The sequence below is a fragment of the Salmo trutta genome, chromosome 26 (assembly GCF_901001165.1).
Source record: "Salmo trutta chromosome 26, fSalTru1.1, whole genome shotgun sequence".
Classification (NCBI taxonomy): Eukaryota; Metazoa; Chordata; class Actinopteri; order Salmoniformes; family Salmonidae; genus Salmo; species Salmo trutta.
Window position 1 is genome coordinate 30,323,866 of NC_042982.1, and position 15,174 is coordinate 30,339,039.

General features: G+C 46.4%; 1 protein-coding gene across 1 annotated transcript in view; it reads left to right on the forward strand.

Moving 5' to 3' along the window:
* The first annotated feature begins 383 nt into the window (after nucleotides 1-383).
* Nucleotides 384-15,174, forward strand: part of LOC115163882 (ephrin type-A receptor 4) — a 60,616-nt gene continuing 45,825 nt past the window's right edge. The window contains exons 1-3 of the mRNA XM_029716092.1: nucleotides 384-590; nucleotides 1,976-2,043; nucleotides 4,568-5,231. Coding sequence (XP_029571952.1) covers nucleotides 494-590; nucleotides 1,976-2,043; nucleotides 4,568-5,231 — 829 coding nt within the window. The 5' untranslated portion in view covers nucleotides 384-493. The remainder of the gene's footprint in view (nucleotides 591-1,975; nucleotides 2,044-4,567; nucleotides 5,232-15,174) is intronic.

The following is a 15,174-nucleotide window of genomic DNA, read 5'->3' on the forward strand; positions in this document are numbered from 1 at the left end:
CCGAAGAAATAATTAAGATTTTTTTGGGATTATTTGAGCAAAGCACTTTTGAGACACGTGCTATAGCCTAGACCTAATAAGGGATACCAATGTTGAAACGTTATTGGGAATTTCATCTTCATTATTAATAACAATGTAACGACATTATCTTGGAAGTGTATTGGTTGTCTTTAACAAGAAAATGAGTGGTGTACGCATGAAAGAAATGCACTAAATATTACAGTAACAACTGGCCCTTTACACAGTCCCATTTGGCACAGTGTCCACTCATGGCTGAGGGGTAGGGGGACAGTTAATGATTATTTGCCCCTGTTTTCCCGTCCACTGCGTTTCCTATTTGGAATGACTGCCGCGTCAGAGCGCTCAGACCCGCCTCCCGGCTGTTTTCGGAGCATCGCTCTATCCCTGCTTCAAACGTATATCCCACGGGGAGAGAGAGAGAGCGAGACCTGCGAGGAGCGGAACGAACGACGAGAAAAAAGGCGAACGACAAATGGCACTCATGGCTGGGATTTTGTTTACGGCGACCTCTGTGCTGTTTGGGATTTCTACGTTTGTTTCTTCGGCACGGATTTACCCCCCAAATGAAGGTAAGACTTGGAATAACAGCGGAGCCCCGTCTTGGACCTCTTCTCTGTTAGTTTATACTCCATCCACTTCGTGTGTGAGACGGACCACGAGCCCGTTGTCCCGTAGCTATTCTGGACTCGTGCAAGGACCTGCAACACTCAAATAAGGGGGCAACACTATTAATTTGCTCAACAACATGTGCCATTATTCTCTGACATTGGATTTCCATATGCGTCAAACCCATCGAACGTTTTGTGTCGTAGGCTACTTGGTCCTCTTGCTGCCCAAATTGTTGAAAGCGCTTGGCAGAAAGCCGGAGCGTATGAAGTCTATATGGGGCTCTAGCAGGGTCCGAGTGGAGTGCTGGGAAGTCTTACTTCACAGTTTCTGTTAATTAAGCAACAGTCACCTTCTTCAACAAAATTAGTTTTTTTCTTGAGCCATATAGGTTACAAAGACTCGATTTTATGTAGAAATCATTAATGCTTTGGAGGGCATGTCTGTGTCTGGTTTTGTGCAGGACGGTGGTGCACCCCCCCCTTCCAAAACGAGCCATGTTATTTTAGTTCATAACCATGTATTGCAGTTGCAGTTCTGTACAATAATCCCCATTCAATTATCAAGTGGCTCTTGTGCATTTTCTATGTCAAATGCATTAACTTCAAAACAGTACTCAAATAAATACCTAAGCCAAGTAATTTCTGATAAATGTTAACATCTTAAATTAAATCCACTTTTTAAAATTAAATTCAATGCACATTTACGCGCTTTAAATGTAGATTTTCGTCACTGCGCACTGAGAAGATTGCAGTAAGAAATATCAGACTATTTAAATCTCATCACGGATTATTTCTGATTTCTCACTGAAGCAAATTAATTTAGAAGTCCGTGCTCCTCTAATTGATTTCGATTGATCATCATCGAACCTCAGGAGTTAAAACAGACAAACGGAGTCTCCAATATCTAGGCCCATTTCTTAACCAAACATCCAGAGTTTCAGTCACTGGGTTACAATGACAATACCCATGGTTCTTTATACAAATATCAAATGCCCGTAAAATGGGGTCCCTTTATGTTTTTAATCACAAATCCCCCTGAAAGAATATATCAAAATTACTTATTTGAGTAATCCAAACATATGAAATAGTTTATGGAGTTATATGTGTGTACATGGCCCTATAGATATGTCGTTACACATCGATCATTAGCCTATTTCTGACTGGTTTTTCGTTGAGCAGATTGCGCAGAATTGTTTTCCTCGATCAAACTGCATAACTATCCAACTATGGTATCATAACAGCACCGTGGCTTTTTCAAACGGTATATTAGCACTGGAGACAAGGTTACACATCATCCGTGTTATGAACAGCCTATAACTGCTCACTTCTCTTTCTATGTTTTTCAGTGACGTTGCTGGACTCCAGATCCGTAGCGGGGGAATTGGGCTGGGTCGCCAACCCAACAGAAGGAGGGGTAAGTTCCCCTCGTTAGGACGCGAGTCCCCCGTTGATTCAAAATGGAGAGATGATGTCCTCTATAGCCTACCGGCCCCCTCCCTCCTTCTCTCTCTCTACTTGCAGTAATGGTCAGATTCGAGTCCGATACTGTAGCAGGCGTCGGGTTTCCTGAATAGACGGCGGATTGAATCGGTCTTTGTGGAGAAACTTTATATCCTTTTCCCCCATTGAGGCGCGGGGAGAGGAACTTGGCAGCACAGAAAGGGCCCTCTGGAATGGATGAATGAAGGGAAAGGGCAGCGGGTTTCAGTCCTCGCGGTATGATTGGATTGGGCCATAAAGCGATAGGGAATGTGATCGGACTAAATGCATGATCCCGTGGTCTAATTGGGATATATATAGTTGCGCTGATCATGTACAGAGTGCGACTGTTTCGGGAATGGCCGTGAAGGGGCCCGGGGTGCGCGCGGCTGGGTCCTGTCTGACACAGTTGTTCCCTGGGCCGAAGCAGCAGCAGCACTGGCGTCTGATTAAGTACATGGAACCATCTTATAGTTTTAGTCGTATTTATAGACTAAACCAACAAGGTGTCCCAAAGTAGAGCAACATATGCTATCCAAGAGCAATGACGTTCTTCTGTCTTTTCAGACATCTTCTGGCATATCCATTATATTTGAATGATACTGTTTATCGTATGCTATAGACCCATAAAAGAAACGTTGATCTTTTGTCGCAGCCCCGCCTCTCCAACTCTTGTTTTATTCACCATGGGGTTGAGTTGTTGCTCAATGAACTTGGTTCGTGTGTGCTGCTGTTAGTTGCTCTCTGTTCCTCTTTCAGCCGTTTCCTCCATGGCGGAGTGATTGACAGGGTGCAGGCAGCGCCGACAGGCCTGCATTCACCCTCTCATTACAACCAATTGCCAACATTCTCCCTCTCCTCCGCTATCGGGGAAAGGTGCGGCCTTATCTGCCACACCAGTTGATTTCCACGATAAAGGGCCAAGCAGAGAGAAGAGAGCAGTGGAATAGAGCACCGGAGCCTCAGACATGTTTACAGTTATCTCCCCTACTCAAAGGAATAGGGCTTTGAACGAGATTATTTATGATAACACGTTGAATCAAATTCAGCGCAGGATACATCCTGCCCCGTAGTAATAGCTCTGTTTGGACTCCTTTCTCTGAATACTTTATAATCCTAACCAGATACAAGCAGAAGGCTGGTTTGTCTGCTCTTGTTTTGAAATGCAATAAATTCGAAAACCCTTTTTAACCTCATTATGAAAAATGTAAAGGCCCAGCGAAGTGAAAAATGTGATTTACCTGTTTTTATATATATTTCCACACCATAAGGTCAGATAATAATGTGAAATTGTGAAAATTATGATTATGCCCTTTTAGTGCAAGAACTGTTTGAAAAGACTGCCTGAAATTACAGCCTGTTTTGGTGGGATGGAGTTTTGGCCTGTCTGTTGACATCACCAGGTGGTATATTAGTTAATAGACCAATAAGAAAGAGATTTCCAAACCTCTCTGCCAATAAACAGCTAGTTCTCTGTTTTCCCCTCCCCACTCAAACCACTCCCAGACAGTCCTAGCTAAATTCTTTGCTGAGAAGCTGTTTTGTTTCTTTTTGACAATTATAATTGAAAACGATCACAGTAAGGTACTTAATTGTTACCCAGAAATGATTTGATATTGAGATAAAAACTGCTGCATTGGACCTTTATGAGCATGCCATAATGCCCCCAATGCCTTTCAAAACACCACATTCCCTAGACTCATTATCATAAGTAAAACGAACATTGCTCCTATAATAATAAGCCAGCCAGTCATCAATAACGTAATCCATACATCCAATCCACATGTGTGCTGTCAAAACCCTCTCCCTCTCGAAAATCATTTGTATACCTACAGAAAGAACACAGACACACTTTTTCTATTGGTTTCTGTTCAAATCACTTGGGTTTCTATTCTAATCACTATAAGCCATTACAGCCTTAGGGCCTATCCATTAACTCATACATAAGATTGTTTCAATACTCCCTTTCCTTTCTCTTCGCTCTCTCTCTGTATTTCTCTCCATTTCGTGACCTTTAAATTTATCATGGAGTTATGGGGATTTACATTGAGACATTCAATTTGACATTATAGTAATAATTTGAATGGTGCATGTTCCCCAAGGATTTGGTTGGTTTCCTTTTATGTGGAGATAAAACTTACTAGTCAGGATTGAATAGAGTGCAGTAGGCCTATTTGTACTTATTTCTGCCTGTACCAGTAGTAGTTTCATTATAAAAGGCCTTACTATTTAAATTAGGCCTTGTCATGCATTTATTATTCTTGAATTGACAAGCTTGGCCATTAAATAATTGGCCTACTGGGACACAGATATTGCATCACCATTTTGCTATGGTCGTTCTCAATGTATGTTTGCAAGTCAATGTTTTTATGTGGCCTACCATTTTCCAGGATTTTCTAATGTTGATATAATGTTTGTCCGATTTTTTTCTAACATTGTCTCTGTGTTTGTGTCCTCAGTGGGAGGAGGTGAGCATCATGGATGAGAAGAACATTCCCATCAGGACATACCAGGTGTGTAACGTCATGGAACCCAACCAGAACAACTGGCTTAGAACGGACTGGATCCTCCGAGGTGGTGCCCAGCGTGTCTACATCGAGATCAAGTTCACCCTGCGCGACTGTAACAGCCTCCCTGGTGTCATGGGAACCTGCAAGGAGACCTTCAACCTCTACTACTACGAGTCTAACAACGACAAGGAGCGCTACATCCGAGAGAACCAGTTTGGCAAGATTGACACGGTGGCGGCCGACGAGAGCTTCACCCAGGTGGACATCGGAGATCGCATCATGAAGCTGAACACGGAGGTCAGGGACGTTGGAGCCTTGACCCGAAAGGGTTTCTACCTGGCCTTCCAGGACGTGGGAGCCTGCATCGCCCTGGTGTCTGTCAGGGTGTTCTATAAGAAGTGTCCCTTGGCTGTGAGGAACCTGGCCCAGTTCCCTGACACCATCACCGGGGCCGACACCTCCTCACTGGTGGAAGTCCGAGGATCCTGCGTGCATAATTCTGAGGAGCGTGACGTTCCCAAAATGTACTGCGGGGCGGACGGAGAGTGGCTGGTGCCCATCGGGAACTGCCTGTGTAACCCGGGATTTGAGGAGAGGAACGCTAAATGCCAGGGTAAGTTAAGGAGAGAAATCTTCTGTCTGCCTCAAATATATCTCTCTAGTCGCTGGCAGCAGCTGTTCTGCAAGGTTATTTATACTCGTCTCTGTCTTTCTCTCTTCATTCACCTTTCATCTCTATCTCCATACAGAAGCCTGCTTCTTTATCATATCTCCCTCCTCTCTCTTTGTAGGTCTCTTTGTCTCACTCCCTCCATGTATCCCGCTCTCTTTGTCTCTCACTCTCTCCCTCTTCCCCCTCTCCTCTATTCACCAACCTCTCTCTCTGTTGCTTGTTGTCTCTCCTCCTCCCCTCGCTGCGTCTCTCCTACATGGTATCAGGCTGAGTAATAGAAGCAGTGATGATTGTAAATTCCGTAATTATCCAGGCCATTGGGATGTGTTAGTTCGGCAAGGAGAACAGACCTGCTGTTGGGATGTGTTAGTTCGGCCAGGGGAACAGACCTGCTGTTGGGATGTGTTAGTTAGGCCAGGAGAACAGGCCTGCTGTTGGGATGTGTTAGTTAGGCCAGGAGAACAGGCCTGCTATTGGGATGTGTTAGTTCGGCCAGGAGAACAGGCCTGCTATTGGGATGTGTTAGTTCGGCCAGGAGAACAGGCCTGCTATTGGGATATGTTAGTTCGGCCAGGGGAACAGGCCTGCTATTGGGATGTGTTAGTTCGGCCAGGGGAACAGGCCTGCTATTGGGATGTGTTAGTTCGGCCAGGAGAACAGGCCTGCTGTTGGGATGTGTTAGTTCGGCCAGGGGAACAGACCTGCTGTTGGGATGTGTTAGTTCGCCCAGGAGAACAGGCCTGCTATTGGGATGTGTTAGTTCGGCCAGGGGAACAGGCCTGCTATTGGGATGTGTTAGTTCGGCCAGGGGAACAGGCCTGCTATTGGGATGTGTTAGTTCGGCCAGGGGAACAGGCCTGCTATTGGGATGTGTTAGTTCGGCCAGGGGAACAGGCCTGCTATTGGGATGTGTTAGTTCGGCCAGGGGAACAGACCTGCTGTTGGGATGTGTTAGTTCGGCCAGGGGAACAGGCCTGCTATTGGGATGTGTTAGTTCGGCCAGGAGAACAGGCCTGCTATTGGGATGTGTTAGTTCGGCCAGGGGAACAGACCTGCTGTTGGGATGTGTTAGTTCGGCCAGGGGAACAGGCCTGCTGTTGGGATGTGTTAGTTCGGCCAGGAGAACAGGCCTGCTGTTGGGATGTGTTAGTTCGGCCAGGGTAACAGACCTGCTGTTGGGATGTGTTAGTTCGGCCAGGGGAACAGGCCTGCTATTGGGATGTGTTAGTTCGGCCAGGAGAACAGGCCTGCTGTTGGGATGTGTTAGTTCAGCCAGGGGAACAGGCCTGCCTGTCTGCCGTGTGTCTCTAGTGGATAAATGGCTCAGAAGAGATCAGTCTAAATAGATACCAGTAGCTGCCAGTCTCTCTCTCTCCTCCTAGCCCCATTCCCAGCCAGATGATTCCCAGTCTCTCTCTCTCTATCTCCTCCACATCCCACCACCAGCCCCATTCCCAGCCAGATGATTCCCAGTCTCTCTCTCTCTATCTCCTCCACATCCCACCACCAGCCCCATTCCCAGCCAGATGATTCCCAGTCTCTCTCTCTCTATCTCCTCCACATCCCACCACCAGCCCCATTCCCAGCCAGATGATTCCCAGTCTCTCCCAGTCTCTCTCTCTCCTCCCCACCTCAACACCAGCCTAAATCCCAGCCAGATGATTCCCAGTCCCTCTCTCTCTCTCTCTCCTCCCCAACCCAGCTCCAATCCCAACCAGATGTTTCCCATTCTCTCTCTCTCCTCCCCACCCCACCACCAGCCCCAATCCCAGCCAGATGATTCTCAGTAGGGCCAGTGCTCATTCACCTCATTATATGATGGTGGATGAGAGGTGGAAAGCAACACACGCACACACTCACACATGCGCAGATGCGCGCACACACACACACACACACACACACACACACACACACACACACACACACACACACACACACACACACACACACACACACACACACACACACACGGCAGTGAGGGTGAGGGGGAAAAAATGCTACAAGTGTTTGTTTTACTCTTCCATCTCAATGATCCCTCTTGGTTCTGTTTAATGTTGTTTGAGTGGCTATACTGAGTGGATGTCTTATATTAACTATCAGCATATGAATAAAAACATGGCAATGCAAGAAAACAAAATTGTACTCAAAAGCCAGAGGAGATCATATGTTGAATCTGTCAATACAATTACCAAGGATATATAGGCCTACTGTATGTGTCTCTCTTGGTGCGTGGCCACAGTGGGGGACGGGCCACTCTACCTACCTTCATTTACGGGGGAGCCTTTAAGCTCTATCTCAGAGGACTAATTGCATGACAAACAGACCTGGTGATTTAGGGTACTAGGGCTGGCTCCTTCTGAGGGGGGACGAGGAGGACGCACTGAGGTACAAATGGTCACAGATGGTGTGTGTGTGTGGGAAAGGTTGCGGCTGAGGGGGTAGCATTTCATGGCAAGAATGTTCTTTGGAATGTAGCCAGTCTCCCCTGTCGGTGGCTGTGGCTGTGTGGATAGCTGGGGCCAGTTTCTCCCTCCCCTGGGTTGTCTTCAAAGAAGGAGAGAGCAGAGATGGAGGGATGAAGGAGAGCAGATTGAGGGTAGTTAAATACACTCGTTCAATTCAGTTAATCTCTTTGAATGATTATGTATCATTACTGGTGTGAGTCAGCAATATTTAGTTCCCTCTCATACCAATCTCACGGACAACTATCACATCAGAGTTAGTTCAGACAAACACTCACGTCTCCATGGCTACCAGAGCGTCAGTCCAGGGTTCACCTCAGTGTTTGATGGGTTAAAAGGTGGAGCTCACTGTCAGCCTTCAAGTGCACTGATGAGCTGGTTAATATTCCCCAGCATGACGAGGCAGAATAGAGGGGGGCTCAACTTCAATATAATCATGTGGTCCAAGACACTAAAGAGGGGCTGAGATGGGGGGTTGGGTCTCAAGTCCTCTGTCAGAAAGAGGGTGTGTGTGTGTGTGTGTGCAAAGGTTATGGGGGTACCTTGGCCTCTGGTTCCCAGCAGTGGTGAGTGAATGGGACTCCTCCATCATTGTTGGAGCAGTGAGGTTGGGGGGTGTGTGGGTTAGGGGGGGTCAGGGGATTGTGAACGCTGGCTGAGGGTCAAAGGTCACTAAGTTGTTCATCCATCTTGCTGGTATGTGTGACAAGGTCGTGGGCCAGGATTGATTAAGACGTCAGTATCCTGACAGCTGGGTGCTCGGGGGCCGCCAGGATGTACACAGAGCACAGGGGCCAAGGGGTACAGGGGGTAAAGAGGCCAGGCAGGGCCCCCCGAGGATGACCGGGGGTTTGCTTTTGGGTTCCTTTCTTTTCTCTCTCATTCCCTTGTTTCTATGAGCTTGGGTAGCAGGGTAGCGCTCTCTCCCGCTAGTCGTCTGTTGAGGGTGACTCCATTGTTGGGGGGGGGGGGGGGGGAGTCATGTGTGAGTGTGTGTATCGATGTATGTGTTTATGTGTGAGTTAGTCTGTGTATTGCGTTCATGTGAGTTAATGTGTGTGACTGTGTGTTTGTGTGTACAGGTTTGTATGTGTATTGCGTTCATGTGTGTGCGTTTCCGTGTGTATGTGTTGGAGGCAGGCGACTTGGGAAGTGTGAGAGTCGTGTGGAGCGAGGAGCAGGATGGGTGAGAAAGGGTAGTCGTGGTCGGTGCCGTTTAAGATGGAAGACGCTCATTGAAAAAAATATATATATATGAACATGTCCTTATTTCTATTACACCATATTGGATGACTGTCATTCCTATTCCATTCAGCCAGTTCAATGTAACATTGATAGGTTTAGGCTACTACATGATACTCTAATTTTCCCTGTACCCATCAGGAATTTCTATTGGACAAATTCAGGCATGTTTATCCCCATTTCATTCTGTTTGCTTCCGTTTAAGAAACGTATTTCAACAGAATCGGCGGAATGAATGCAACCCTGATCACACGCAAACTGTTCACTTTCAAAGCCACATATAATTGTATCCTTCTGCCATCAACGCGCTCTACTCCTCTCACCTTTTCCCTTCGCTTGTGGACTTCGGTGCACAACACAACAGCTGTCTGTGACCAGGCGAAAAAATCTTTCCAACTCATACCTTCATATCATAACTGCTACACACAGCCTACATCGTTGTCACCATATTAGCTAACGTAATGTCATAGTCAACATAGCTACTAGAACTAACGCATTAGTAAATCCCCTACAATAATGCAGTACATTGTACAGCCTGTAAGCAGTTACACCAGCGGGCCACGGTGGCAATAAATTAGTAAAACCCAAAGCTTACCTTGACTTGGAAGAGTTCCAGTGTTGCATAGTTATAGCCAGCTAGCTAACATAGCATCCCTCTGTTTGAGCCGGGTGTTTGAGTAGGCTAAACTAGCTAGCTGCATTTGCTACCTAAGTAAGAAGAAATTAAGAAGTTAATTTGTGGAAGGCAGTGAGCACCATGAGCCTCCTAAGTTTTGTATTGAAGTCCATATACCCAGAGGAGGACGGAAGCTAGCTGTCCTCCAGCTACACCATGGTGCTACCCTGCAGAGTCCTGTTGAGGCTACTGTAGACCTTCATTGCAAAACAGTGTGCTTTAATCAAATCAAACTTTATTTGTCACATGCGCCGAATACAACAACTGTAGACCTTACCGTGAAATGCTTACTTACAAGCCCTTAACCAACAGTGCAGTTCAAGAAGAGTTTAGAAAATATTTACCAAATAAACGAAAGTAAAAAATTATAAAAAGTAACACAATTACATAACAATAATGAGGCTGTATACAGAGGGTACCGGTACCGAGTCAGTGTGCAGGGGTACAGGTTGGAGGTAATTTGTACATGTTGGTAGGGGTGAAGTGACTATGCATATATAATAAATAGCGAGTAGCAGCAGTGTTCCAAACAAGTGAACCTGTAGAGATGATCCATGGCATGGAGCCTGCAGCAACGGTCCCTAGTCCGGAACCTATAATGACGCTTCCCAGTCCGGAGCCTCCGGCGACGCTCCTCAGTCCGGAGCCTCCAGCTACGCTCCCCAATCCGGAGCCTCCAGCAATGCTCCCCAGTCCGGAGCCTCCAGCAACACTCCCCAGTCCGGAGCCTCCAGCGACGTTCCCCAGCCCGGAGTCTTCAGCGACGGCCTGCAGCCCGGAGTCTTCAGCGGCGGCCTGCAGCCCAGAACCTCCAGCGGCGGCCTGCAGCCCAGAACCTCCAGCGGCGGCCTGCAGCCCAGAACCTCCAGCGGCGGCCTGCAGCCCAGAACCTCCAGCGGCGGCCTGCAGCCCAGAACCTCCAGCGGTGGCCTGCAGCCCAGAACCTCCAGCGGCGGCCTGCAGCACAGAGCCTCCAGCGGCGGCCTGCAGCACAGAACCTCCAGCGACGATCTACAGTCCGGTTCCACCTCCGACGATCCGCGGTCCGGTGGTACTAAAGCAGAAGGATCAGCGGGTGGAGCGGGGGTTATGCCCCGAACCGGAGCCGCCTCCTCTGCTGGAGGTTAAGGTTATGTGGACTGCATTTGAGCCGCCATAGACAATTGTCACCCTCCCTACCCTCCCTTTTTGTTTTGTTGGTTTTGTTACTTGTATTCAGAGTCTGCACCTTGGGGGAGGGGGGGGGGTACTGTCACGTCCTGACCCTTGTAAGATGTCATTTTCTATAGTAGAGTAGGTCAGGGCGTGACAGGGGATGTTTTTGGGTGGTTTTCTATTTCTATGTTATGTTCTAGGTTTCTATTTCTATGTTGTTGTTTTTTGGGTTGATCTCCAATTGGAGGCAGCTGGTCCTCGTTGCCTAATTGGAGATCATATTTAAGTTGGGGTTTTTTCTATTGTGTTTGTGGGTAGTTGTTTTCCGTTCTGTTGTCTGTTGCCTGACGGAACTGTTTGCTGTCGTTTTGTTTCTTTGTAAAAGTGTTTAGTTTTCATTAAAGTATAATCATGAGCACTCAACACACCGCGCCTTGGTCCCCTCTATACGACGCCCGTTACACAATCAGAAAGATTTCTTGCTCCCAGGTGTCTTTTGTACAGGTAACGAGCTGAGATTAGGAGCACACTCTTAAAGGGAGTGCTCCTAATCTTAGTTTGTTACCTGTATAAAAGACACCTGTCCACAGAAGCAATCAATCAATCAGATTCCAAACTCTCCACCATGGCCAAGACCAAAGAGCTCTCCAAGGATGTCAGGGACAAGATTGTAGACCTACACAAGGCTGGAATGGGCTACAAGACCATCGCCAAGCAGCTTGGTGAGAAGGTGACAACATTTGGTGCGATTATTCGCAAATGGAAGAAACACAAAAGAACTGTCAATGTCCCTCGGCCTGGGGCTCCATGCAAGATCTCACCTCGTGGAGTTGCAATGATCATGAGAACGGTGAGGAATCAGCCCAGAACTACACGGGAGGATCTTGTCAATGATCTCAAGGCAGCTGGGACCATAGTCATCAAGAAAACAATTGGTAACACACTACGCCGCGAAGGACTGAAATCCTGCAGCACCAGCAAGGTCCCCCTGCTCAAGGAAGCACATATTGTCACGCCCTGACCTTAGAGAGACGTTTTATTTCTCTATTTGGTTAGGTCGGGGTGTGATGTGGGGTGGGCATTCTATGTTATCTATTTCTTTGTGTTGGCCGAGTAGGGTTCCCAATCAGAGGCAGCTGTCTATCGTTGTCTCTGATTGGGAATCATACTTAGGCAGCCTTTTCCCACCTGTGTTTGTGGGTCGTTGTTTTCTGTTTTGTATTCTGTACCTGACAGAACTGTGCACTTTTCGTTTCTTTGTTATTTTTGTTTGAATGTTTCATTGAGTAATAAAAATCATGAACACTTACCATGCTGTGCTTTGGTCCACTTCTTCTTCAACTCCTTCCGACGAAACCCGTTACACATATACATGCCCGTCTGAAGTTTGCCAATGAACATCTGAATGATTCAGAGGACAACTGGGTGAAAGTGTTGTGGTCAGATGAGACCAAAATGGAGCTCTTTGGCATCAACTCAACGTGTTTGGAGGAGGAGGAATGCTGCCTATGACCCCAAGAACACCATCCCCACCGTCAAACATGGAGGTGGAAACATTATGCTTTGGGGGTGTTTTTCTGCTAAGGGGACAGGACAACTTCACCGCATCAAAGGGACGATGGACGGGGCCATGTACCGTCAAATCTTGGGTGAGAACCTCCTTCCCTCAGCCAGGGCATTGAAAATGGGTCGTGGATGGGTATTCCAGCATGACAATGACCCAAAACACACGGCCAAGGCAACAAAGGAGTGGCTCATGAAGAAGGACATTAAGGTCCTGGATTGGCCTAGCCAGTCTCCAGACCTTAATCCCATAGAAAATCTGTGGAGGGAGCTGAAGGTTCGAGTTGCCAAATGTCAGCCTCGAAACCTTAATGCCTTGGAGAAGATCTGCAAAGAGGAGTGGGGCAAAATCCCTGCTGAGATGTTTGCAAACCTGGTGGCCAACTACAAGAAACGTCTGACCTCTGTGATTGCCAACAAGGGTTTTGCCACCAAGCACTAAGTCATGTTTTGCAGAGGGGTCAAATACTTATTTCCCTCATTAAAATGCAAATCAATTTATAACATTTTTGACATGCGTTTTTCTGAATTTTTTTGTTGTTATTCTGTCGGTTAACCTACCATTAAAATGATAGACTGAATTTCTTTGTCAGTGGGCAAACGTACAAAATCAGCAGGGGATCAAATACTTTTTTCCCTCACTGTAGGTATTACAGACTCACTCAGGGAGAGGATGAAAATATCAGTGAAGACACTTGCCAGTTGGTCCGCGCATGCTTTGAGTACACGTCCTGGTAATCCGTCTGGCCCAGCGGCTTTGTGAATGTTGACCTGTTTAAAGGTCTTGCTCACATCGGCTACTGAGAGCGTTATCACACAGTCATCCAGAACAGCTGTTGCTGTCGTGCATCCTTCAGTGTTTCTTGCCTCGAAGCAAGCATAAAAGGCCTTTAGCTCATCTGGTCGGATCGCGTCACTGGGGAGCTCGCGTCTGGGTTTCTCTTTGTAGTCCGTAATAGTTTTCAAGCCCTGCCTCATCCGATGAGCGTCAGAGCTAGTGTAGTAGGATTCAATCTTAATCCTGTATTGAAGCTTTGCTTGTTTGATGGTTTGTCTGAGGGCATAGCGGGATTTCTTATAGGCGTCCGGATTAGTGTTCCGCTCCTTGAAAGCGGCAGCTCTAGCCTTTAGCTCGATACTTCCTGCTTTAGTTTTTGCTTGCAAGCAGGAATCAGGAGGATAGAATTATGGTCGGATTTGCCAAATGGAGGACAGCGGAGAGTTTTGTATGCATCTCTGTGTGTGGATTAAAGGTGATCTAGAGTTTTTTTCCCTCTGGTTGCACATGTGCACGCTGGTAAAAATGTGGTAAAACTGATTTAAATTTGCCTCCATTAAAGTCACCGGCTACCAGGAGCGCCGCTTCTGGGTGAGCATTTTCTTATTTGCTTATGGCCTTATAGAGGTGGTTGTAATGCCAGCATCAGTCTGTGGTGGTAAATAGACGGCTACGAATAATATAGATGAAAACGCTCTTGGTAGATAGTGTGGTCGACAGCTTATCATAAGGTACTCTACCTCAGGTGAGCAATACCTCGAGACTTCTTTAATATTAGGCATCACGCACCAGCTGTTATTGACAAAAAGACACACACCCCCACCCCTCGTCTTACCAAACATAACTTCTCTGTTCTGCCGGTACATTGAAAATCCCTCCAGCTCTATATTGTCCGTATCGTCATTCAGCCATGACTCGGTGAAACCTAGGATATTACAGTTCTTAATGTCCCATTAGTAGGATAATCGTAATCGTAGGTCATCCATTATATTTTCCAATGATTGCATGTTAGCAAGTAGAATTGATGCAACGGGAGTTTACTCGCTCGCCTACGGATTCTCAAAAGGCAGCCTGATCTGCATCCTTTTTTCCTCTGTCTTTTCTTCACGCAAATGACGTGGATCTGGGCCTGTTCCCGGGAGAGCAGTATCTCTTTCTCGTCGGACTCGTTAACCTCTATGGGTTCCGGCGGGACGAATTCGTCCCACCTACGTAACAGCCAGTTGAATCCAGTGGCGCGATTTTTAAAACGTTTGAAATACTATTACTTCAATTTCTCAAACATATGACTATTTTACAGCTATTTAAAGACAAGACTCTCGTTAATCTAACCACACTGTCCGATTTCAAAAAGGTTTTACAACGAAAGCAAAACATTAGATTATGTCAGGAGAGTGCCCAGCCAGAAATAATCAGACACCCATTTTTCAAGCTAGCATATAATGTCACAAAAACCCAAACCACAGCTAAATGCAGCACTAACCTTTTATGATCTTCATCAGATGACACACCTAGGACATTATGTTATACAATACATGCATGTCTGTTCAATCAAGTTCATATTTATATCAAAAACCAGCTTTTTACATTAGCATGTGACGTTCAGAAAAAGCATACCCCCCGCAAACTTCCGGGAATTTACTAACAATTTGCTAAATTACTCATGATAAACGTTCACAAAAAGCATAACAATTATTTTAAGAATTATAGATACATTACTCCTCTATGCACTCGATATGTCCGATTTTAAAATAGCTTTTCGGATGAAGCACATTTTGCAATATTCTAAGTACATAGCCCAAGCCATCACGGGCTAGCTATTTAGACACCCGGCAAGTTTAGCCTTCACCAAAATCACATTTCCTATAAGAAAAATGGTCTTATCTTTCCTGTTCTTCGTCAGAATGCACTCCCAGGACTTCTACTTCAATAACAAATGTAGGTTTGGTCCCAAATAATCCATCGTTATATCCAAACAGCGGCGTTTTGTTCGTGCGTTCTAGACAC